The sequence below is a fragment of the Aspergillus japonicus genome (assembly GCF_003184785.1).
Source record: "Aspergillus japonicus CBS 114.51 unplaced genomic scaffold BO86scaffold_8, whole genome shotgun sequence".
NCBI classification, from domain to species: domain Eukaryota; kingdom Fungi; phylum Ascomycota; class Eurotiomycetes; order Eurotiales; family Aspergillaceae; genus Aspergillus; species Aspergillus japonicus.
In genome coordinates, this window is record NW_020291645.1 from 187,238 (window position 1) to 210,997 (window position 23,760).

The window sequence follows — 23,760 nt, forward strand, 5'->3', positions numbered from 1 at the left end:
AAGATGGCGCATCTAGTGCTTATGCTTGGAAAACCAACACTGGTACTAGCTTCGCGCCGTCTCGAGCAAAATGACATTCGCTCCTACCACAAACGCCCATCAAGTTGAGCCAGACTAGATGGCCCAACCTTTTCTATTATTCCTTGATATCCAGTCGAGACTAAGATCTCACCGGCTTGGAGATACCACCCAGTGTACCCGGGTAGAGATTTCGTCGTTCGCGCTACGGGCGTACATATAACTATGTGAACTGTACGCTCTGCCACAGATTGCTTTCCGTCTTTGTCCCTAAGCGTCTCTTCTTTCCTGGCTGCGAGGCTCGGTAATCATGGCAGTCATTTCGCCTTTCTTTGCTACTCTCATCACTGTTCTTCTGGTAAGTATTCTTGCACCAACACCGGTCGAGTTTGAGTTGAACCCTATCTAACCGAACCACCAAGTTTCCTGTGCTTTTCGCTATCAGGCGACTATACTTTCATCCTCTATCTCCCTACAATGGACCTCTCCTCTGGGCCCTGACCCGAATACCATATATGCTGGCCTTCCGCAACGGCCAATTGGCACACGAAATCAAGCACTTTAACGAGGTGTACGGTGAGACCGTCCGCGTGGCGCCCAACGAGGTTTCCTTCATCAACCCCGACAGCGTCAAGGACATCTACCAGCGTCGACCCATCAGCGGGGAGTTCAAATCGCTCCCCAAGGACCCCATCCGCCAGCCACCGCCACGACCAGGCCAACCGATCAGCATCCTCGGAGCCTGCGATGCGGACCACAACCGACTCGGCAAGGCCTATGCAGCCGCGTTCAGCACCCAAGCCCTGACGGCCCAGGAGCCCCTCGTAACCGGATATGTTAACAATATGATCACGCAGCTGCAATCCCAAGCCGAAGACGCTACAGTTGACTTCCAGAACTGGATCAGCTTCTGCACGTTTGACATCATCTGTGCTCTAAGCTTTGGTGAAGACTTCGGCTGTCTAGAGCATCAGCGGTATCACGAATGGGTGGGCCAGCTCGCCTCCTGCCGCTTTTACCCTTGGTTATTTGACTATCTGGTCAAGCGGTTGCCCAAATCTGCCGGTGTCCTGATGGCCCAGCACCAAGCCACGACCCGGAAGAAAGTGCAACGTCGGCTACAGCAACTGCAGGTCAATGACGCAAAGCCCGGGGCGACCGTGCAGAGACCGGATTTCCTGGCCCACCTTGTGCAGCAGTCTCGACACGAGCTGTCAGAAGGCGAGATGGTGGTCAACGCAGCCACTCTTATCGTCGCGGGGAGCCATACGCTCCAGACGGCCATCACAGGCATTCTCTTCCGCTTGTTACAAAACCCGACCGTCCTCAACCGTGTGACAAGCGAGGTGCGCGGTGCGTTTGCCACGGCGGATCAGATGAACGTCCAGAAGTTGCTGAAGCTGCCGATCCTCGACGCTGCTATCAAGGAGGGGATTCGACTCACATCGCCCGTGCCGCTTGGCTTGACCCGTCTTATTCCCGAGGGTGGGCACACCATCGCGGGGGATTTCTTCCCGGAGGGGGTAGGTAGCCCTAATCTCTTCCCAGTCATGAGAGAAGCATGCGATCGGATGAGCCATCAAGCTAAAGGACTAATTTGTATCGCAAAATCTAGACTGTCGTCTCCTACATGCAGTGGGCCGCCAACGTGTCCCTGCACAATTACAGCGACCCTACGAGCTTCTACCTCGATCGCTGGCTGCGGCCGGAAGGTAGATTCGAGAAGGACCGCCGACGCGCTACCCAGCCGTTCCTTCAGGGTCCGCGCGACTGTATCGGGCAGAATCTGGCGCGGATGAAGATTGTCCTCATCCTGGGGAAATTGCTGTATTGTTTTGACCTCCAGGCGCAGGGTAGCCTCGGTCGGTGGGAGGATCAGGAGACATACGCGGTGTGGGTCAAGGCGCCGCTGCCGGTCAAGCTGCGAGTTTGGGAGGGACCGAATTAGAGTGCCGTGATGCGAAGTAGACAAGTCAATTCGGAATATCCTTGTTGTAGATACGGATACTCAAAGCTGAGCGTACCAATGCTGTTTGTGTCAAAATCAATATCGTGCTAGGTAGGTTGCTAGAGTGCTTCAGCACAGCCGCGCAAGCTAGGCCAGAAGCCCTTTAGGGGACGTAAACTGTAGGAAAAGGGCACGCATCGAATGCGATACAATTCTGCAATATGAATTTTGGAATGATCTTGCATATATTCCACTCTACTGCACCTTACCCCTCGAATCCACCGACCAGATCTCCTCAATAACCCCATTGCGGTGCGCATAGTAGAAATCATGCAAATTGATAGTCGGATCAATATGACTGGGAACCATCTCCACCCGATCGCCAATCTGCAAATCGGTGGTGCCTGCCTCCCAGCTCAACGCCCCGTGCTCATCCCCGAGATTCAGGTGGACGTATTTCGCATCCTTGCACTCCGCCAGCCCACTATCGGTCGTCAACGACTTCAACCCGGCATCGATAGTGACCTGCCTCTCCCCCTGCCGACTGATCACCGTCGACAAGATCGTCAAACTATTGGCATAGAACCCGCCCACCGCGTTGCGGTAGTCCGTATCCATGAAGATAAACGACCCCGGCTGCAACTCCGTGACCCCCGGCACCGAGGCACAGAACTCCGCGGTACCCGTGCCCCCCGTCGTGACCACCTCAATATTGAATCCTTCCTTGCGCAGCGCCTCCGCCGTACCCGTCAAGATAGCCATCGAGGCCAGACACTCCCTCTTCCTCTCCTCCCGACTGTGCAAATGCTGCAAGTGGCCCTCATACCCCTGCACGCCGATCAGGCTCAAATTCTGGAGATTGTCCGCAATATGCCTCGCCAGCGCCAACGCAGCAGCCGTATCCGCCACCCCCGTGCGATGCAGCCCGACATCCAGATCGATCAGCACCGCCAACGGCGTTTTCCCCCCGGCTTTGCCGAGCGCCGCATCGATGGCCGTCGCCCCCGCCGCGCTGTCCACCACGATCCGGATCCCCGGGTGCTTTTGCACCAATTCCACCAGCCGCTGGACCTTGGGAGCCCCGATGATCTCGCACGTGATCAGGATGTCGTCGAAGCCGGCGGCGGTGATCGCTTCCGCTTCGGAGACCTTGGCCACGCAGCAGCCCTTGGCGCCGGCGGCCACGAGCTTGCGGGCGAGGGCGGCGCTCTTGGTGGTTTTGAGGTGGGGTCGGATGTTGCGCCCTGTGGGCAGGAGGGTGGAGAAGAGTTTGTGGATGTTGGATTCCATGAGGTCCAGGTCGACGATCATGGACGGGGTGTCGAGGGCGGAGAGGGGGTCGCCGATTTTCGGGTTGTACATGTTGGTGGTGGCGGGGTGGGTGTTGTGTATAGGGAGATGGATTATTAGGTTGGTGGAGGGATTGGGGATCAGGTGTAATGAAAATAGGCAGGGGAGAGGAGGAGGGGGGGGGTCCACATTATTTATGAGGGAATTTGGGGAGAGATGGAGAGAGGCATCTTGCCCCTCGTTTCGGGGATTAGGCTTATCTGCATTGCAGGAACAGCCGTGTACGGCCGCCAAGGACAGTCCCTTGCTGATAAGATATCGCGATAAGCCGATAAACCATGGGGTGAGTGTCATCACCCTTGAGCTCAAGCTTGCACAATCCCTACAGGACAAGTACCATCATAACAGATGGAAGTTAAAAGTGCCCTTCTCCCCTCTCACAAAGAAAAGAGTCCCATGGTTTGATTGTTTATGTGTAAGGTCTCCGTATAGTGTAGCGGCATCCTGGACCAGATGCGGGGAAACATACCAGAGGCACGGGTGGGGTCGATCATGCCTATTTTCGGGTCAACCGGACACACCCCCCTTGCTCAGTTGAACAATCCGGATCGCAATGACCCCGCATGCGGCAGGTTATTGGGATCGCCATTCTTGGTATGGAACAACTGCTTAGTACAAAGAAGAGCTTCGGAAAATTAGAGATGTGCCAAGAATATTATTCATACGCTGCGTAGAATTCTGAGATTGTGTTAGCTAGTGTATCATTCCCATAATATATATCGATGCACAGACGTGGATGTCGGCATGAAGCCGCTGAGAATGACATATAATTGCAGATGCGTAGGCATAGCTCCAGCAGTTTTGGATCTACACAACCGACTGCTATATCTTTCATCAAGTGCTGCAGACCCTTGAGCTACCCACTATCCCCACCTGTTCCCCCGGAACGTGTCTTGAGTCCCGGGCCTTCCCGCTTGCCCAACGTAGATTTGGGTGCGGCAAATGTCATCGCATCAAGAAAACTCCTCGCAGACCTGTGAGGGGTGCATATCAGGGAACAGACAATCTCCTTAAGAGGTCGGAGCACAGCAGATGCTTTACTGAATCTCTCGCTACCGATACAATTCCATGAAACTCATGCAGTGCAGCTGATCGTAGCCTCATACCAAGGCTTCTTTTCCTTCGTTTCTTAAGCACGGCCAAAACACAAAGTAAGCCACTCTGGATGTTTTCCTGTGACTATAACTTTTATTCGCAGTATAAAATGTAAGAAAGCATTTACTCAACCTCGCTATATAGATATATTCATAACTTGGGTCGCACTGGAGTGTGTGTTTCCTCCCCACAATGGGATAGTTCCTGTTCATACTCTTACAAGGCCCTCCCAAGAAGATCATGGATACAGTTCGTGTAAGCGAAGGATGGGGGTCGAAAAATCCTCTTGAGACAGCGGGATTGGGTATGTACTCGACTAAGTTCAAAGCTCAGAAGAAAATATGCTTGTAGCGGGATCAGGGTCGCTGCGTCGAAGAACATCCACACACTGGTCGGCTTTGTCGATTTCCGCAAGGAGGCCACATGTACCCACGGCGACCCATCACGCTATGGAGAAGATAACCCATAACCTCAGAGGAACTCCCGGCTGATCTCCGTCATTTCAACAATCCGCCACACGCCATCTTCCTCTTCCCAGCGATAGCGTTCCGTCAAAAGACTTCCGCGCGCTACGCTCACCAGCTTCACGGTGCAGCCCCCTTTTTTTGTGACTTCTTTGTAGGTTATGTGGTTGTTAGTGCTGGAAGATTAGTTCACGTACATGGGGCAGCCTCTGCACACACAGTGTCCAAATATTCATATTATCTGCTCTGTCATGTGTAATGTGTTTGTCAATTCACAGCTCTAAGCTTACATGCCATTGCATGTCCCATACTTCTGATCATTAGAAATGGCTGGTCTGATCTAGGACAGGCAAAGCGCATTCTATCGAACCGCCCCTACCCTCACCACTGTCGGCTTCTTGTCCCAGAACCACCAAATTGCCTGCTCCTTCCACCGCGGTAGCTCCACCCCCGGTGGCACGGAAAGATCATATCTCCACAACAGTCGTGCAAGCACCAACCTGAGCTCCAACCAGGCCAAACTCTGGCCAGGGCAATTATGCTTCCCCAGCGAGAACGGATGGAACGCGATCCGGCTGTCCCCGCGGAACCGCTCCTCGCCCAACCACCTCCCGGGGGCAAATGCCTCCGGGCTGGTGTAGTTGCGCGAGGAACAATAGCTCGCAAACGGGGGGATAGAGACAATCATCCCCTCCGGCACGAAATGGCCCGCCACAGTTGCTCCCCCACGGGGCACCTGCCTCCGCATCGCATCCGGGATCGTCGGACACAGCCGCATTCCTTCATTCAGCACTGCATCCAGATACGGGACCGACTTCAGCCGTGTAGCAGTGATGTCGCTTTCTTTCTCAAACGTCCGCCTAAGCCCATCCACCAATGTACCAAGCACATCAGGCTCTCGCAGGAGGTGATTCACCACCCGCGTGATAACAGTGGTGATCGACTCACTCCCCGCGGCAACGAGCAGCATCGCGTTGACCTCCATCTCCTCCTGCGTCATCGCCTGCGAAGCTATCATTGTACCTACTAGATCTGTTCTCTTTGCAGATGAATGGTTAGCAACCCGCTCCGCCATCTTCTCCTCAGTAACCCTCCACATCTCCATCACAGGCTTCAGCGCCTCAGCAGGCGTGATTGCCATCAAGCCTCGATATAGCAACGGATAGAACTTCAACGACCCCACGACAATGGCAGCCTTGAACTGGCTCACCGTCTGCACCCACGGATGATACCGTAGGCCATCGAGACACCCAAACGAGGACCCCCAGGTGAGATCGCCTATCACGTCAAAGGCGAGGTAGTTGATCCATTGGACCATATCGACGTCCGCGCATGCGTTGCTGCTATCAACGATCTGTGCGTCAAGCTTGGTGAACAGCGTATCGATGTATTTCTGTACGATGGGTTCCTGCTGCATGACTGACTGCTCGGAGAACCCCGGGGCGAGGATTTTGCGCAGTCGCGTATGCTCGGTCTCAGAGCAGGCGATAAGATTCGTGGCGGTTTTGCCGGGAGGTTGGTCTTTGTATTGGTGCGGGCGGACGAATTCGCGGCCTGCTGGGGTGGAGTGGGACGAGGATGAGTCGGTGCAGAAGGGGGCGTAGATGTCGCGCCAGGCGGTGGGGTCGATGAAGGACAATTCGTCCGGGGCGACGCGGACGACGTCGCCGTATTTCTCGTGGAGGGCGCGGATGCGATGGGGCAGTTGACCCCGGATGTTGGTTGAGATGAAGGGAAAGCGGAAGGCGCGCCAGAGGAGTGGGCCAGGGTAGCGGGATAATGGGTGGAGGTAGAAGTTGTACAGGATTTGCGTTAAGATACACTGGGCTGGTTGTTAGAGCTGGGGTCTTTGTCTTGCGGTGAGGTCAACTTACGAGGATGGTTGAAAAAATGAGGATGGTGAGGAAAGTCATTGTAGCGATTGATGGGAGGTAGTAGTGGGAGGGTAAGTCCTCGTAAATGACAAGTGACAGGGATAGAGGGCGTAAGTAGTGAGCGGAGGGGTATTTTATATGTGTTAGGATCAGACATGCAGTGATAGGCTTTTTACTCAAGTCCCTTGGTCATGTTAGGGCTGACTCGATCGTGATGACCACCGCAAAGACGGGGCTATGTGCTGCCTGTGGCTAGCAAGGGAGCTTCCTATTGGCCGGTTCGTATCGGAAACTGGCTCCACTGCACTACTAGTAAACTTGTATTGTCCATACAGTATCAGAGGTTTGATGATTTTACATACAACAGCACAACTTCTCATAGAAAGTATCTATCCCAGACAGTGGCCATAAGAGCGTTATCTACCACACCATAACGCAGCAATGTGCCAGCGTAGCGTAAATATGATGAACAAGTTCGTCATAGACCACATCCAGTAGAAGTTTAGAGTGGCTCTCATGCTTACTTCTTTCATAACAGTGGGTCTGTTTGGTACGAGACCTTTGTGGGAGATCTGGTGAGCTGAAAGCGTTTCTTACCAGGAACGTGTGGTTCTAAGAAGTATATTATAACAACAGACCTGTTGTGGAGGTCCAGATGTTTGATTGTTGTGTATGGGTCCTTATGACTTAAGTTTCCTGACGTTCATACCTAGCTCGCCATGGCTTGAAACTCAAAGCAGAACATAAAAACATGGCGAGTGTCTTGCATGGCATTGCAAGCTACTAAAACATTCTCAATCCTAGGATTCATATCTTTAGCTAATCGATATAAGCCCAGCCCCAAGTTCTGCAGTGGCTTTGTTGCATAGTAATAAGAGGCCTACGGCTACTGGGCTAATTTGTCGTTTACAAGAACAGTGACCGCATTAAGAGAAAAGTGATTTTATCCAATGATGCATACTATTGCATAATTCAAAGCATGCCTGCGTACATACGAAAGACGATCGAGAAAGTCAGATGTAGAGCCTTCAGGGCTATGCTTCACACTCTACGCCCAGCTCCGCCATCCGACCCGTATTAAAGCGAGACACCAACCGTAGTGCGTGAGCAATGAACGATTCTGAAACCTTCTCCGCAGAGATGACAACCTCCTCTGGTCCATCAGGCTCCAGCCGAGCACGGTCATAGCGGGACCGGAACGTGGTCTCGGGGATTAGTTGTCCGGAGTGGCGTTCGATCACCCCAAAGGAGGGCTTAGCATTCCCGAAACCTGACCCCACGTCCATCTGGTACCGACCCAGATGCAAGATCACCTCATGCTCATCAATTTCCAGATTCCTGGGCACGGTGATCGTGCTGTAGCCAGCATGCCCGGTGTATTTGATGAAGTGTACCGCCGGCACTGTAAAGTGTCTCTGGTGAATGTCGTAGATCGTGAGCCTCGTGCTGACTTTTCTGAGGGTGCGGCCCGTGTCTATAGCCAGCCACGATGCCAGGGCAACAGCGTCTGCGTGAGATATGATTGGATTAGTCACAATGGTTAAAATAGCGAATCTCAAACAGGTCGGAGGGATAAGTGGAGAGACTGCTCCCCTTACCGGAGTACAGTTCTGCATCTTATGTATAGTCGTCACGGCACGTCCACTGCTATGGAAAGTGGGATTCGCTATCGAGTCTCTGGCACTTCTTTTGGAGGGTTTGACAAGGGTGAGATGAATTAAGTGCAAAACACCGGGAAATGTGCCCCCAGCACAACAAGTTTATATACAATTTTCATCATTCATTGTGCGTCAGCGCATCGCTCAAAGCAGGGATCCTGGTTTTGTGACAAGCACCCGGGAATACGACCATGCAAAGCCTTACTGATTATTTCGACAGCTATGCTGGCGACATTCCCCAGTTGGTCCCATATCTACAGCAAACGTTCTTGGCGCGCAGCGAGTTGTCTTGCATGCAGTATACTCTCAATCGTTAGGAATGTACGCGATGCCTCTTCGGAGCCAATCGATGGGTAAGGCCTAAGCGCAGACTGACCTGGCACTGGCTGACGGCCGTTCATTGTGTCGCAACACGTGGGCTACTTTTGAGAAAGGGGCAGTTGGCGACGGTCAAAGAAATAGTCTGCGTCCATTACACGGGCCTAGATGAATTCTCCCGAGTTGAATGTACGGCCATTGGCTGCAGACACTGCGAGCCATGCAACGGATACTGTGGGCATCCTTAATTCAATAGACCAATATGGAGCGGATGAAGACAGCTTTTAAAAGTCGTTCCAAGGCCGACACTGTTTTTTCTTTTCTCATGGGGAATTCCTTAAGCGAACAGCCTAGATGACAGACATGCGAATGTCGCCGCGGTCAAATTGTACGTATGGAAAAGATATACCCGCCCCAAGGATGCCACTCTTCTTTTGCTACCTCTAAATGCGAATCACTGGATTTGGTACTGGCACAACCAAGAGCGTTATCAAACACTCTCATAAGCCTTTATCCGAGGTGCTTATCTCTTTCGCCATATCATATCAGACCATACAATAGTTAAAATAGTTAAGAAACTGTGTTATATGCATTAGTCTTCCGGTTCCTTGATTTCAGAATGCAACTAGTTAAGGTGACGGTACCGAACCTGTTTTGTCGCAACAAGTGCCCACCACGAATCTCGCAAGCAAAGACAAAATAGTCGCGATAGCATGGATTCGAACGATTCACACTTAGAGGGAAATGACTTCTATCCGGACCTCTTGGCGGTCAACTCATCCTCCCCCTTATACTGAAGCATACTATAGCCCCACGGACAAATCTCCGCAAACGGCGGAAATGATGAGACGAACCCTCCGTCAATCAGTCTTTGCGGAACACCGCCCAGACATTTCAGTCTAATGCAATTTGACAAGGCACTAGTCATTAGGCTCCTAGAGCTGGCCCCGCTTCTCTTCATGCTCCCTTGCTTCTTAGTGGGTGCACTGACACCTTGGCCCCCAGCCGGCACATTCAGCACACGGGAAGTACTCCGCACAGGACGGGAAACTGTGTGGCGCGCCTCCATCAATCACGGCTGAGGAACTTCACCACATGGTTTCCAATTCACGGATATTCACTAATCCACCATTCTCTAATCACTTGTCGCCGGACCCACTGCTTTCTATGTCCTAGTAGATGCTTTAGGTGCTACTAGCCAAGTATTCCCTATATTGACCGGTGGGGTTGGAAAACACATAAAGGAGCTGTACTCGGCGAGTTGAGAGTAGAGCACGGCCAAGCATTATTGACGACCTCCACTATGGCATTGACCACTGTTCTCAGTCTTTTGGCCGTTGCAGCCCGGCTCGCCACAGCTGTGAGTGTTTCCGGTGCCGCAGAGGGCTTCGCGAAGGGTGTCACCGGTGGTGGTAGTGCGACTGCGGTTTATCCTACCACGACCGACGAGTTGGTCTCGTACCTCGGTGACTCCTCGGCGCGAGTCATTGTTCTGCAGCAAACGTGAGTGGATTTACCTAACTTTAAGTACCTACTGTGCCTCCCCTGAACGAGATTCATGGTGATGGAGGGCATGGTGGCACTTAACTGGCCCCTCGGCGGGGATAGCCCCATCGCAGACATATGAATGAGTTCATATTCACATATATCAACAGACTCATGAGCTAACCGACATAGATTTGATTTCACTGGCACCGAAGGCACCACCACTGCCACCGGATGTGCCCCGTGGACAACTGCAGCTGGATGCCAGCTCGCGATAAACCAGAATGACTGGTGCACAAACTATGAGCCTGATGCTCCAACTGTCTCCGTGACCTAGTACGTGTCTACCATGTAGCCAATTCGCGATCCCTGAGTGCTGACGATATTTTAGCGACAACGCTGGTGTGTTGGGTATTACCGTCGCATCGGACAAGACTCTTATCGGCGTCGGATCCACCGGTATTATCAAGGGCAAAGGTCTTCGCATTGTCAGCGGTGCCAGCAACATTATCATCCAGTTTGTCACAGTAGTCTCGCGCCGGAGGCTTCTTCTAACCTGACCTAGGAACATCGCTATTACAGATATCAACGAGAAATACGTTTGGGGTGGTGATGCCATCACCCTCGACGACGCCGATATGGTCTGGATCGACCATGTCACGGTATGTCACCCACAGCCTCCGTCTCATTCCTCCCTCCATTCAAGTTTCATTTCACCTATTCCAAACCGCCCAGGGCGGCTATGGCCATCTCTTCTCGCACAGCTAACGAGAAACTAGACCGCCCGCATCGGCCGTCAGCACGTCGTCCTCGGCACCAGCGCCGACAACCGCGTGACCATCTCCAACTCGTACTTCGACGGCGTCACCAGCTACAGCGCAACGTGTGATGGCTACGCATACTGGGGTTTGTATTTCGATGGCTCGTCTGATCTGGTCACCCTGCAGAAGAACTACATCTATCATTTCAGCGGCCGGAGCCCCAAGGTCCAGGGCAACACGCTTCTGCACGCCGTAAGCGAAGCTTTGCCCCAATTGAATACTGTGCAGAACCAGAAAGACCACTAACAAGCCGCTACTAGGTAAACAACTACTGGTACGACTCCGACGGCCACTCGTTCGAGATTGGTAGCGGAGGCTACGTGCTGGCCGAGGGCAACGTCTTCCAGAACATCGACACTCCCGTCGAATCGCCAGTATCGGGACAGCTGTTCACCTCCCCGGACTCGACGACCAACGCCGTTTGCTCAACCTACCTTGGCCGCGCGTGCCAGATCAACGGGTTTGGAAGCTCAGGCACTTTCTCGCAGTCGGACACTGCTTTCTTGGTCGACTTTGAAGGCAAGAACATCGCGACCGCGTCGGCGTACACGGCGATTCAGACTACCGTGCCGAGCAATGCGGGACAGGGCAATCTCTGAGCGATTAGCCAGCCCCGGGGTATATCTAGACCCACTTATGGTAGCAAAGTATTTCTCGAGAGGTTTTGTAAAGAGAGCAGCAAGATAGCGAGCTAGGAATAGTACATATGCACATTTGGCATTATCATCTGGAAGGCCAGTAACTAAATCCTACATGCAACACTGCTTCTTTCCCACCGCCGACACACGACAGTAACATGATGCCTTGACCGGAACATCAGCCGTCGCGACAGCAATATCCCGCGCCGACTGGATAAACGCCGCCTCGTCAGTTTTCCCCTGCCGCGTAAAGCACTCATACAGCCCATGCAACCCCCACACATTGTTCAGCTTCGCTCTGCGTCGCGGATAGTCCTTGGCAAGCCCCAGATCCTCTCGGAACAAGACCTCCGCTTCTGCCACCCGATCCTGCTCCAACAGCAAACCGCCCAACGCATGGCGCACAGGTTGCATCCACGGCGGGGGATCGGAGTAGGGCAACGCATCCTCCCGGCGGATGGCTTCCCTCAGTGCCGCAAATGCGACCTCGTAGGTCCCCTTGCGGTACTCCAGCTCGCCCGTCAGCATAGCCGAGGCAACGCGCAGGACGTCCACCTCTTTGCACGGAATGCTGTTGAACCGGGACTCTGGGACCTTGGCGCGTGCCGCTTCGAACTCCCTTTGCGCCACCTCCGCTTCAGGGATGCGGCTGAGCGCGCTGAACGCGAGGCCGCGGGCGTAGAGGATTACCGCGGTCGTGGCGCAGTAGAGCTCGCGATTGGCCGGGAGGGGCAGCGCGAGGATCGCCTCCCAGCGCCCGAAGCGGATAAGCACGTGCGCCTTGCTCGCGACGAAGCTCTCTACGGCATCCGCCACCGGGGGGCTTTCGATCGAGAGGAGGTTCTTGTCGATCACCGCTTCGAGCTTCTCCGCTGCGGACATGGCGTCGACGAAGCGGCCGGACATCATCGCCGCGTACAGCTTGGCGCAGATGTAGTGCACGCGGTAGCCGACGTAGCTCAGCGACCCGCCGGGGAGCAGCGAGAGGCTCTCGGAGCCGAAATATTTGTCGTCGGCCAGGGTGGCGAGGTGGTTGGAGTCCACGGCGCGACGGTAGTCGCCGACGGCCGCGTCGATGTGCGTGGGCATGTGCAGCATGTGCGAGCCGTCGGGGACGAGGAACCGCAGCCGGTCTGCGGCGGGGAGGGCCAGCTCCGGGTACGGCGACATCTCCATGACGTGGATTTGCAGGTGGCAGAGCGCCGGGTGGTGACGGCCCTCGGGGGTCTGCATTCCCTCCTCGATGATCCGCCGGGCTTCGACGGTGTGCTCGCCGGTGGGTTCGCCGGTGTCTAGGTCCCACAGCCCGCGGGGCGTCATGCACATCAGTGCGTCGGCGAAGATGGCTGCGATGTCGGAATCGTTGGAGAATTGGTGGTAGACGGGACGCATGGCGTCCGCGTATGCGCGGTCCAGGGAGCTGAAGTCATTGGGGATCTGATCGGATGGTGGAAAGCGCGCCGTCAGAGCTCTGATGAGCGCCCCCTCGACGGGGGTCGTTTCAGATGTTAGCTGCATGGCACGCGTCAAGGCGGTGTTCGCTCTCTCAATCGATGAGTGGAGGTCCTGCCGGTCGAAGAATTTGTACGCTTTGTTGTAGTTGGGCCCGGCGGCGTAGGCGATTCCCCAGTACGCCATGGCGCACTTGGGGTCGTGCTGCGCGGCTTGCTCGAAGCATTTGCCGGCTTCGCCAACGTTGAACGAGAATGCCCATACTAGTCCTCGATTAAACCATGTTTGTGCTTCTTTCGAGGTCGTTGTCACGTTGCGGCCATGAGAGCCAAGGTCAAAGTAAGGTGTATCGTAAGGGTTGATGCGTTGTTCCCTGGATGGAGTGCGTTAGATAGAGGTTTAGAAAGTGGTAGGGAGATGCAGCTTACGACATGATGCGGCTACAGACCAGCTATGCCCTTGATTGGAGAGTTGTGTGTCTGCAGTATTCTCTATCGACCGGCCTCTGAACCCTGGATTTATACCACGGCCTGAGGGGTCGGCGATCGCGGGTACGAGTGGGATGCCGAACGTTGATTATTCACAACCGCCGGCCTTCTCGGGCAACCAAATACAGTAACCTGGCAGTCTTTAAGCTGTTCACGGTAAGTCGCCACGGTGAGGAAACAGCTGAGTGTGGGATACCGGCTTCTATTTCCCCGTGTAAATGGAGGAACGCAGGGCGTGTGGCAAATTGTGAGGATTCGCGTCGGTGGGATGCCGCGAACATTAACAATGTGGATTCTTGATCGAATCAGGCCACAATCATTTTGATTGATTCCCACATTGTGAGACACCGACTGTATCTATCCTGAGTTCAGTAGCAGATCTCCATCCATATCGGTTTGCCCGGACTAGTGAATGAACCAAAGACCAGCCTAGCCTTCACCCACATCTCAACCGCGATATCAGTTCTTCACGGCCTCAACTTCCTCCCTAGCTCGTTCTTAAGCGAGACGGGCAAGTATAGCGAGGAATTAGGCCAGTTGCAAGCGCGCCTGAAAGAAGACAATGGCTGGACGTCCCCAATAAGGTTGTTTGCATATGACTGCTATCTAATCTACGACCCTGCCTACGTAGAGAGTTCACAGTACCAAGATACCGCACCTTTTGTTGAACTGGGATAGGCCCAGACTCGTCAGGCCCATGATCCATGATGTGTCTTGCAGAAACGGAGATAAAAGTGGATATCCCACATAGCATGGATTTTTTTGCGCTAATGCCCCTGGATGACGCTTTATTCACCAATCATATTGTAGCATCTAAGCCACGCAATGCGGTACCCTATAAAACATATGGTTTTGATTCAGATCCCATTGCTCGTTTGAATACATAGCTGTTAAAAGCTCCTGTTCCACCCATCTGATCTTTCAGACTGATTAGGATCCTTCCACAGAAAATATGGTCTCAATTGCTACCGTACGAGAAAATAACTCCGCCATCACTGGTCTCTACGGATCAGGCCTGGTCGCTGTGTTTGGTGAGTGAACCCAGCCATCACCGACTGCCATGTCATCTTGCATGATTTTCTTTATCTACACTCTTCACATACAATCCACTTACAAGACACGATACAGTCGGCGGAACCAGCGGAATCGGCGAATCGACTGCCCGCGCCTTCATCCGCAGCACGCAGGCCTCGCGGGCGTACCTCATCGGCCGCGACCAGGCCCGAGCGCACCAAATCATCGGGGAACTGCAACAACTCAACCCGGACGCGCAGATCACTTTCATCAAGTCCGATGTCTCCCTGTTACGCGAAGTCGACGAGGCATGCAGAGCCATCCAACAGCAAGAAGACAAAGTCAACATCCTCTTCCTAAGTCCGGGCGTGGGGACGATGAACGGGCGGGACGGTACGCATCCCATTTCATCCCATCCCATCCCCTCCCCCTTAGGGCAAACCCCGACCCCGACCCTAACCTCATGGTTGTCATCCGCGACAGAAACCGCCGAAGGCCTCGACAAAAAGCTCAGCCTCCACTACTACGCGCGCATGCGCTTCATCGCCAACCTCCTCCCGCAGCTGCAGAGAGCCGGTGATGCCCCCACGCCACCAGCAACCGGAGCCCGACCGCCCCTCTCCCGCGTCGTCTCCGTCCTCGAAGCCGGCCGCGAAGCAGCCCTCCAGCTGGACGATCTTGCCCTCCAAACCCACTACTCGCTGCGCAACTGCGCGAAACACGCCATAGCCATGACCTCCGTCTCGATGGAGCATCTCGCGGCCGCGTATCCGCGGGTTTCGTTTGTTCACTCGTTCCCGGGACTGGTGCGCACGCGGCTCGGTCGGGACTTCGGCCCCGTCACGAAATGTGCGCTTGCGGCGTTGATGGTGCTGGCCAAGCCGTGGGAGACGCCGCTGGATGAGAGCGGGGAGAGGCATTTGTTCGCGGCGACGACTTTGCGGTTTCCGTCGCGGGGCTTTGTGGGGGATGGTGGGCGTGAGGTGGCGCAGGGGTCGGATGGGACTGCTGGGAGTGGGTTTTATCGGCTGGATTCCACCGGGGAGACATATCGACCCAGTGATCTTATGCAGCGGTATCGGGTGGAAGGGGTGAGAGATTTGATCTGGACGCATACGCTCGATACCTTTGCTGCGGTGCGCGGTAGGGAACAAAACTAGATCCGGGGCTGGATGTCAAACTCCTCAGAAGATTTGTTCCTATAACGGCGTTCCTTCGCGGGAATGTTGTCTTGTGTATGTAGCATGGTGGTGAGTAACGCAGTATGAATGGATGTGATGAACCCGACTCATAGTGGGTTGATCGTTGGGACATTACGGGTACACCAAAACAATCCAGGTATCATAGTCGTAGTCATGCGTGATTATAGTGTATAGTGTATTATGCAGTGCCAGCTTGACCGTTACCGGAGAGAGGCGAGGAATACATCATAGAGGATTTCACACGGCGCCTACCTTAAGCCTCCCGAGCCCCCGTCTAGCCCTCCAATAATTGCTATGCACGATTATCTCGGGGCACCCCTCGATCACCCACGCCCACTTGGCCACAAACAACTGCGACACCTCCCAGCTCTGCGGTAGCCAGGGGTCTCCCCACACCATCATCCCGATATCGCCATTGGTGGGGTCCACGATATCGGTGCACAGCTCGCAATCATTAAACGAGTCCGCGGCCTTGACCAGATTATCCCGCATGCGCGGGAATGGGAAACAATCCAGCCAGGGATGGTGGGAGATTGTGCATTGCGTTGAGGTGGGGAAAAGACTCGCCGGAAGGCCTTGTCGGCTGGGGTTTCCTGGGGAATTCATATTGAACGGGGAGATAACGTCATCTCCCATGGCCTCAATGCTTAGCCTCAGGGCCGCCATGTTATCCACGAAGGCACGCAGCACATTGAACTTGGAAAGCGTAAAGAGATGGTCCAGGCAGGGATCGGCGGCATGGTATCTGGCATATGCTGCTGCGTTGAAGCGATCCATCAATGCTACGGCCTCGACGAGTGTGGTGGGTTGTTTGTGTGGTCGTCGCAGACTCAATATCTTGTTCTCGACCTGGGACGGCTCCAGTCGAGGGAGTATGAGAGCATATGACCGGGGCAAGGCAGCCTGGCTCTTCTCTTTGGCCTGCTGCAGGCGCAGAGCCTGTTGCCGGTCTTGGCGTCTCCGCGCGCCTATTGAGGCCGTTAGTGTGCTGTGGTTGTTTTCAGCCCGACACGAGTTATTGTGGATCTGAACACTCAAAGACCGAGCTCAGATGAGTGGGGAAGTGAATCTTCGAGATACCTACGCAAAGCACGTTGGTTGAGTTTGTTTTGCAGCTTCTTGCGAAGAGCGGGATCGGTGATCCCAGACCAATCCTCGTCGAGGCGGCGAATCCGCTCCTGCGAGGAGGACATTTAGACGATGCACTGGCGTCCAGTTGAGCGTGGCACGAGGGTTGGGGCTATGCGGGCTATGATTCGTGCAGTTGAAGTGGTGGACAATTAAGTGGAAGTCTTTGTCTGCAGGTGGATGGAGAAGAGGACTGCTGTGATGAAGGGGCGAAACGATTGAAGACTCAACCTTGAAATCGATGACTGATCCAAGAGTGAGAGGTTGATGATTGGCTGATATCCCGTCATCCGGACTTAAGCTCATGGGATGATTAACTCCGACTTGACCACAAGCCAATCGGAGCAGCGTCCGTCCCTGGCAAGCGGGTCTAACTTGAAGGTTTTCCGACTCCGAGATCCGGGATGATGATCATATAGCCAATCGTTGAGAAGTGCCTAGACTAGGTATATGTCGGGTGTCCCCACAAGAGCCTGTGTTCTGATGATATTGGCCGGAAAGAGTAGTTTTCGAGGACAGAGTGTCATATTTGGCTCTTCATCGGGGTGTACACTGCGGACTGTCGGGTGGATGATGAGAATGTCGCGGGTTTTGCGAAGAGCGGGCACTTTGCGGAAAAGCTGTGGGCGTTGAGTGAGGGGTTGGTCTAGCAGAAGTTTGAGATTTAGTCAATCGCAGTGTGAAATACAGAGGCAGACTTATGCTTTGGAACATCAGCGTTGGTATCAAAGGTTTTTTCAGCATTTATATATATCTTCTCGCTTTGGGCCACATTGTTGAGAAAGGCTGTCCGAGAATAATCCGAATGTGGAAATGAGACCGCAGTGCGATCGACTGTCATTACAAAGACACGGAAAAATCGCAACACTGACAGGAAAAAGGACAAGCACAGCAATAGAATCAAAACGCAGCATGACGCTTTCTTTACCAAATGGTGTCAACATGCCCGACAAGCTCCCCTTGTACCCATCTGAACAACTCCTCCTGAAGGTCATGGTTCTGACTGAGTTTAGACCCGGCTTCTGCCTTCCCGATGGGCCCATAGTACTGCCCATGTTTCGCCTCCGGGCTCACCGCCGCAAAGATCTGCGAGAGCGCGCCTTTCTCGACTGGGGTCGCTGCCAAGCAAACCGCAGCAGAGAGGAAGGGCTTGAGGAAGGTCCCCGTGGAGGCATGGTGCAAATTCGTCGCGACCATGCCCGGGTGCACGGGGATGATTTTCACCACCGTCTCCCTCTCAGCCAAGGCTCTCGCGTAATGCAAGTTGGCGAGCTTGGAGGTCGTGTAGCGCTCCGTGGTATGTCGGTTGGGGGCGGTCGTGCGAAGCTCGTCGAAGTTGTAGACGTCGCTGGGTGCCCGCGCGTGGGCCGCCGAGGAGAGCGTTACCATCCGGGTCTGGGGGTTTAGAGTTGTGGTTGAACGGAGGGTGGGGAGGAGAAGCTGTGTGAATAGCGCGGGACCGAGGACGTTGGTCCCGAACTGGATCTCGTAGCCGTCCTGCGTCAGACCTTCCGGAGTCATCATGATTCCGGCATTGTTGACTAGCAGGTCGAGGCGGGACTCTTGACGGAGGAAGTCTGCAGCTGCGGCTTTGACGCTGTCGAAGGAGGCAAGATCGAGCGGGAGGAAACGGATAATGCTTGCGGAATTGGGGTTGGCTTTGGCAAGGTCTGCAATGGCTTGCTCGGCCTTGCTGCGGGATCGCGCCGCGAGATAGATCCTAGCTGGGTGGTGCTCGCTGAGCTGGCGGATGGTCTCGTACCCGAGCCCTACATTACCCCCGGTGACGATGATGACCTGGCCGTGGAGATCAGGGATGTCTTGACTTCGGAATGTAGGCATAGCAGGCTTTGATGGGTAGTAGATTGGGAGTTGGTGGTGCAAACGTACTTCATGCCCAAAAAAATGCTATAAAGTTGGAGGTAGTGAAGTCCAATGGGTAGGCCTGGCGACATACGCTGGTGTCGAAAAAAAAAAAAAAAAAAAAAGAACCGTTTGCCTAACAATTATTTCGGCGGTTCTCGACGGGATTCGCATGGGTACTGTACAATATATAGTCCACCTCACTCTCGACACCAACCTCAGACTTTGATCAGAGTTGGGTTCCTTACTAGGCAGCTAGGTACAGTACCTTAACTCCTAGTCGATTGTTTCCATGGGAAATACCTCTGATTGGTTTAAAATCCGTCATCCACCTGCATTTATATTTTTTCAAGTTCCACTTGTTGTCTGTCATTGGTTGCTGGCCCGTCATCCACACGGGTAACCTTATCTTCTAAGCAGGATCAGGATGCAGGGCTGGTGGGCCTCGAGTCTGGACTCATGGTCTTGGTGTCGATTCCGAAGTTGCTGGTCAGCAAAGCTCTTCTGACCTAACGAACCCCTCGACGTCGATACGTCCATGCTAAGGCAATCACCAAGACAAACAGTAATCTATGACGTCAATGCTCACGGATTTCAGACCTCGTGTACTTGGATCCAGTGGTGAGGTCTGTGACGATTATCAGTGGAGTCTTGACAAGTTCAGATCTGTCGGTCTTCATCTCATCCTTCGAGTGTGTTTTGCTAATAAACCTCAGAGTCCTCCTGATGTGAATTGATGCAAGTGACGGAACGGGCGGTGATTGATGATAGCGAGCTGAGTTCGCCACCTCAGTTATCTAGGTACGGCGTAATGAGGACATTCGCAATACTTGAAATATAAGCCGTGATCACCTTGAAGGATCCGGGGCAGCTCTCTTGAAACCAGGCCCCTTGCTCTTGTATATCTCTGCTTCACGGGGTCCGAGTGTCATGTTCCTAGCTAGATTTAGCAGTTCAGAGACACAAAGGTCTCAATAGATGCCCAAAATAAATTCTGTAGTTGACAGGTTTACTGGATCAGGAATGTCGCATAGACAAACAATCAACCGTGCTCTTTGCTTACGACCGTACATTTGTCCTTCTCGAATTACAGATCCAAAGTGAGAACTCCGACATCCAACATATCATACCCTCAACCCGAAATCCAGGCCGCAGCCATACCCAGCATCGCCCCAGCAAGAGGCAGCAGGCCACGGATGCCATTCAACGAGGTCCGTTTTGCGAGCAAATCCCGGCTTTTCGTCTCGTCCGCCGCGGCCAGATCTTTTGGGGATTGTGCCAGGGCGATAAGAGCATTGTTGGTCGGCCGCATTGTGAGGATAGTATACGGCACGATGCCGAGCGTCAACACGGCCGCCGCCGTGTATCGTAAGGAAAACTCCCAGCCTAAGCTCTTAGCTTGTAACCAAGGGCAGTGGATTGTAGGAATCTGCTCAGATGATCAACGTGGGCGGAAGCTCCAGGGCAAGAACGAATATCGGGGTATCAAGCAAGGTCGTTACCTCGAACTCTTACACCAGTGAAGAGAAGGAAAGGAGCATCCTCTATGACTCGTAATGGTCTCATGTACCAAAAAGCAATCCCATGTTTCTATTATCGCAGACAGATACGCCAATTTGATTACAAGTTCAAGTGATGTTCAACTCTACGTATGAGCACTGTACAGGCAGCAACTGTAACAGGGTTGTTCTTATGCAACCCAAAAACTGTGATCAAAAACACAGGCTAATCGCCAGAACGCTTCCTAGCAAAGGAAAAATGGTCCGCACCATATTCAGCGTTCCCCAACTGGTGAGCGCTGCTCCTATATCTCGAGTCGAATATGCCGACCCAACCTTGTGCTCAGGATCGGCAGCCGCGAAGAGAACCGTCTCCGGCCCCTTCAGAGCCACAAGCGTGTAAGGTACGATGCCCATGCATGCGGTCGCGGCCGCCAGAAGGGAGTGGCTCTGCTTTTGCGCGGTCACCCATCCAAAGCAGACTGCTGATAGCACGACCAACGGGGTGCCTATGTTGTGGCATCTTCGGTGGACATGGACCCATTGCTGAGCGGCCAGCCGCGGAGAATCGTGAACGGCGAGCTGGGCCGTGCTGACACCGGCGAGCGAGGAAGTGAAGATCGTGCCTTTTAAGAGAAGGTGGGTGAGTCTTAGTTGGATTCTGTTCAGAGATTAGGCTCGGGGTAGGCTCAACTTACCGGCCGCAAGGGAGGAAGAAATGATCCCGGTGGCATGAACTAGCGACAAAGGACTCATCTTACACAATAGGCGCTTGGAATGAGGACTAACCGAATAATTTACTGATCGTAAATCATCAAGAGAAAGCAATTCTTTTTCATGCCCATTTAAAGTCCAGCTGTGGATGGCAAACCTGAATCCTGCGCGGACCGGCTCGGGTCACGGACGCAGATCGAAGTTTCCAAAACCCGACCGGGTTTAGGGCTGGCTTGATTATCCGTTTAGTGACTACTACAAAAACAAGGTGAGTTGACATCAGAACGAATAGATGTAGCATTATCATCCTGCCTGATCATCTGTTGGGAAGCGCCAGCGAGACTCAATTTCTTCGATTCCGAATCATCGTTCACAATGCCCAAGTACAACAACGTGATCATCTTTGGTGCTACCGGCGACGTGGGCTCTGCCGCCGCCCTGCAAGCCCATCAGCACGGAGCCACCGTGTCGCTGGCGACGCGGAATACCTCCAAGCCAATTCCTAAACTCGACCACCTCCCGTTCCAGAAATACCAAGCCGATTTGACCCAGCCCGATACGCTGCGGACTGCGGTTCGCCAGGCTGGCGCGCAGGCTGCCTTTCTGTACGGAATCTTCGACGGGCCGGACTTCATGAGGGCCGCGCTTCGAGCACTCAAAGAGGCCGGGGTGGAGTTTATTGTCTTCCTCAGCAGTTTCATTATCCTGACCGACATCCATGAGGTGGATCCCTCCGATATCGTCCCCTGGGAGCATGCCCAGGTGGAAATCGCGCTGGAGGAGATCTATGGGAGCTCTGGCTACGTGACGGTGCGGCCTGCATTCTACGCCAGCAATCTTCTGCACGAGAAGCAGGCCATTCTACGGGGACAAGTGGGACTGCCGAACCCCGATGCCACGTTTGACTTTATCTCATCGGAGGACATCGGCCATGTCGCGGGGACGATCCTGGTCAATGGCGCCCAGGAACAGATCGTGCGGCTTCTTGGGCCTGAGCGGATGACGATGAGGGAAGCGGTAGGAATCGTGGGCCATGCTCTGGGCAAGGAGGTCCAAGTCACTGCTATCACTCGGGAAGAGGCTGTCGCGCACCTCGAGGCCGCCGGCATGCCGTCCACTATGATCCAGTGGCACCTTCACAACGTGATTGATCGCGCTGGGTCGTACCTGGAAAGCCCCGAAGCACTCACTGCACGCGATAACATAATGACCTATGCCCATCATCCTCCGCAGCGCTTGCAGCAGTGGGTAGAGAACAACCTGGCCAAGTTTTTGTAATAGAGTACCACCGATCGGAAGAGCTTCTATTTCAGCGTGGAATACATGGGGTGCTCCCTGTACAGTACAATGAGCCAGTCGCTGCGATCCGATGCTCACATAGTATAGATTGTAGATATACAGCGGTAAATTAGCACATACAGACACGTCTTTTAACCGCTATTCCACCTAGTTCAATTACGCTTGCACGGTCCCCCTTTCCGCCGTATGTGGGTATAGCCAGACTGTGTATGTGACCTACCCATAATGATGCGTTTATTCCTCGGATCTCACCTTCCCACCCAGCGACATTCCCGAGCTCCACTCAGATTTCATCTATCGAAATCCCCCACCCCCAGACATGCAGGTAAGTATCCCCCCTCATGATCCCACCCCCCCACCCCCGTACTAGAGCCGCCTCACATCTCAACTTCCAGGGCGAGACACCAGCGCAGACCGTCAGCTCACTGGGCCAAGCGCTGCGCGCCGTGGGCGGGTTGACTAAGCCCAGCGGCCGAGGCTTATTCATGTTCCAGTGCCTGCTGGCGGGGAGCTCGACGGCGGCGATCATCGGCCTGTTCGGGGCGACGGTGCTGGGCTACGCCTGCACGGCCGGTGCGGTGGGGTTCCTGGGCGGCTCCTGCCTGGGCTTTCTCCTGGGCAGCATCGGATACTATCGCACATGCTGCCATCAGAGCCTGATCGCCTTCGTCAAGTACCCCGAGCTCATGCGCCACCACATCGACATGGATTTCGGCATGCACGGCGTAGCGAAAGCCTCGCGGTTCCGGGGGGCAAGTGTGCAGACGACTGTTTAGGAGGTCCGGGGGGATGTAGCGCTCCAGGGGATGTTGGTTGCCGCGTGGCACTCGGCGGTGCCTGCTATCGAGGTGGGTCTGGGGTCGGCGCAGTTGTAGATGAGGAGGGAGCTGACTATTTATCCGGGGAGCAGGATATTCAGAATCAGGAGGAGGCTCGGCTGGTGGCTAATCAGGATGAAGGCCAAACAGGCAAGACATAACTTGGGGGCATTGCACCGCGTCCAACGTGACGCAATGAGCAAGCAGGGACTCGCAGTGTGGCTACAACAAACAAGCCACGACGATAGGTCTACCATCACGGCATGTGGTGACTCTTGAGAGGTGATTGAAATAGAAGATTTGCGCTAAATTTAGAATTGAATGAGCAGGGACTTGTGAAGTTCCAAGCTTGTGGATGTAGGCAACCGCGTGCCTGTGTGTCTAGAACTTGGAAAAGGTGATATCATGTTCTAAATATGATTCGTTCTGCGCGGGGCGAGAAATCGGGGTCCCAGACGTAAGGAGACCAAGCTAGAGCTTGTCTATCACATTTCCCTTCGGCTTGGGAGGCCCATGACGGGCATGATGTCTGAAAAGTATCAAAAGCGTATGATCGCTGCAAACCATTGGCTAAGATCAGAAGCAGCAAATACCGCAAAACCCGCGAAACTCGC

General features: G+C 54.0%; 12 protein-coding genes across 12 annotated transcripts; 5 read left to right on the forward strand and 7 right to left on the reverse strand.

Annotated features, from left to right (window-relative positions):
- Window positions 1-109: 109 nt before the first annotated feature.
- BO86DRAFT_386716 (cytochrome P450) lies at window positions 110-2,026 on the forward strand. Its single transcript, XM_025671412.1, has 3 exons — window positions 110-376; window positions 441-1,541; window positions 1,634-2,026. The coding sequence occupies exons 1-3, from the start codon at window positions 329-331 to the stop codon at window positions 1,964-1,966; spliced, it is 1,482 nt and encodes a 493-aa protein (XP_025530497.1). The 5' UTR covers window positions 110-328; the 3' UTR covers window positions 1,967-2,026.
- Window positions 2,027-2,219: 193 nt separating this feature from the next.
- Window positions 2,220-3,400, reverse strand: BO86DRAFT_386717 (DSD1 family PLP-dependent enzyme; the record flags this gene model as incomplete). The annotated part of the gene is made up of 1 exon (XM_025671413.1): window positions 2,220-3,400. Exon 1 carries the CDS (start codon window positions 3,326-3,328, stop codon window positions 2,222-2,224), a length of 1,107 nt encoding a protein of 368 aa, XP_025530498.1. The 5' UTR covers window positions 3,329-3,400.
- A 1,716-nt stretch (window positions 3,401-5,116) lies between these two features.
- On the reverse strand, window positions 5,117-6,788 carry BO86DRAFT_441454 (cytochrome P450; the record flags this gene model as incomplete). Its single annotated transcript, XM_025676263.1, has 2 exons — window positions 5,117-6,697; window positions 6,750-6,788. The coding sequence occupies 2 exons, from the start codon at window positions 6,786-6,788 to the stop codon at window positions 5,237-5,239; spliced, it is 1,500 nt and encodes a 499-aa protein (XP_025530499.1). The 3' UTR covers window positions 5,117-5,236.
- A 995-nt stretch (window positions 6,789-7,783) lies between these two features.
- BO86DRAFT_396859 (uncharacterized protein) lies at window positions 7,784-8,808 on the reverse strand (the record flags this gene model as incomplete). Its single annotated transcript, XM_025673441.1, has 2 exons — window positions 7,784-8,256; window positions 8,784-8,808. 2 exons carry the CDS (start codon window positions 8,806-8,808, stop codon window positions 7,784-7,786), a joined length of 498 nt encoding a protein of 165 aa, XP_025530500.1.
- Window positions 8,809-10,028: 1,220 nt separating this feature from the next.
- On the forward strand, window positions 10,029-11,630 carry BO86DRAFT_306335 (polysaccharide lyase family 1 protein; the record flags this gene model as incomplete). The annotated part of the gene is made up of 6 exons (XM_025667691.1): window positions 10,029-10,228; window positions 10,403-10,546; window positions 10,602-10,727; window positions 10,776-10,872; window positions 10,990-11,223; window positions 11,292-11,630. The coding sequence occupies 6 exons, from the start codon at window positions 10,029-10,031 to the stop codon at window positions 11,628-11,630; spliced, it is 1,140 nt and encodes a 379-aa protein (XP_025530501.1).
- A 150-nt stretch (window positions 11,631-11,780) lies between these two features.
- Window positions 11,781-14,671, reverse strand: BO86DRAFT_416644 (uncharacterized protein; the record flags this gene model as incomplete). Its single annotated transcript, XM_025674984.1, has 3 exons — window positions 11,781-13,494; window positions 14,519-14,547; window positions 14,669-14,671. 3 exons carry the CDS (start codon window positions 14,669-14,671, stop codon window positions 11,781-11,783), a joined length of 1,746 nt encoding a protein of 581 aa, XP_025530502.1.
- A 62-nt stretch (window positions 14,672-14,733) lies between these two features.
- BO86DRAFT_441465 (short-chain dehydrogenase/reductase) lies at window positions 14,734-15,874 on the forward strand (the record flags this gene model as incomplete). Its single annotated transcript, XM_025676264.1, has 2 exons — window positions 14,734-15,016; window positions 15,107-15,874. Coding segments are annotated over 2 exons (960 nt in total), but the record flags the coding sequence as incomplete, so codon positions are not given.
- A 139-nt stretch (window positions 15,875-16,013) lies between these two features.
- On the reverse strand, window positions 16,014-17,018 carry BO86DRAFT_441467 (uncharacterized protein; the record flags this gene model as incomplete). The annotated part of the gene is made up of 3 exons (XM_025676265.1): window positions 16,014-16,607; window positions 16,675-16,793; window positions 16,906-17,018. The coding sequence occupies 3 exons, from the start codon at window positions 17,016-17,018 to the stop codon at window positions 16,063-16,065; spliced, it is 777 nt and encodes a 258-aa protein (XP_025530504.1). The 3' UTR covers window positions 16,014-16,062.
- Window positions 17,019-17,877: 859 nt separating this feature from the next.
- Window positions 17,878-18,795, reverse strand: BO86DRAFT_306028 (short chain dehydrogenase; the record flags this gene model as incomplete). The annotated part of the gene is made up of 1 exon (XM_025667676.1): window positions 17,878-18,795. One exon carries the CDS (start codon window positions 18,793-18,795, stop codon window positions 17,878-17,880), a length of 918 nt encoding a protein of 305 aa, XP_025530505.1.
- A 1,153-nt stretch (window positions 18,796-19,948) lies between these two features.
- BO86DRAFT_396865 (DUF1772 domain-containing protein) lies at window positions 19,949-21,071 on the reverse strand (the record flags this gene model as incomplete). The annotated part of the gene is made up of 3 exons (XM_025673442.1): window positions 19,949-20,245; window positions 20,586-20,941; window positions 21,014-21,071. The coding sequence occupies 3 exons, from the start codon at window positions 21,069-21,071 to the stop codon at window positions 19,949-19,951; spliced, it is 711 nt and encodes a 236-aa protein (XP_025530506.1).
- Window positions 21,072-21,404: 333 nt separating this feature from the next.
- On the forward strand, window positions 21,405-22,307 carry BO86DRAFT_306556 (NmrA-like family protein; the record flags this gene model as incomplete). The annotated part of the gene is made up of 2 exons (XM_025667702.1): window positions 21,405-22,141; window positions 22,205-22,307. 2 exons carry the CDS (start codon window positions 21,405-21,407, stop codon window positions 22,305-22,307), a joined length of 840 nt encoding a protein of 279 aa, XP_025530507.1.
- Window positions 22,308-22,647: 340 nt separating this feature from the next.
- On the forward strand, window positions 22,648-23,307 carry BO86DRAFT_416648 (uncharacterized protein; the record flags this gene model as incomplete). The annotated part of the gene is made up of 4 exons (XM_025674985.1): window positions 22,648-22,653; window positions 22,724-23,084; window positions 23,124-23,176; window positions 23,239-23,307. 4 exons carry the CDS (start codon window positions 22,648-22,650, stop codon window positions 23,305-23,307), a joined length of 489 nt encoding a protein of 162 aa, XP_025530508.1.
- Window positions 23,308-23,760: the final 453 nt, after the last annotated feature.

Coding starts and splice junctions, on each gene's coding strand:
- BO86DRAFT_386716 (XM_025671412.1), top strand. CDS start 329: ATGGCAGTCATTTCGCCTTTCTTTGCTACTCTCATCACTGTTCTTCTG. Junction 377..440: donor CTCTCATCACTGTTCTTCTG/GTAAGTATTCTT, acceptor CGAACCACCAAG/TTTCCTGTGCTTTTCGCTAT. Junction 1,542..1,633: donor GGGATTTCTTCCCGGAGGGG/GTAGGTAGCCCT, acceptor CGCAAAATCTAG/ACTGTCGTCTCCTACATGCA.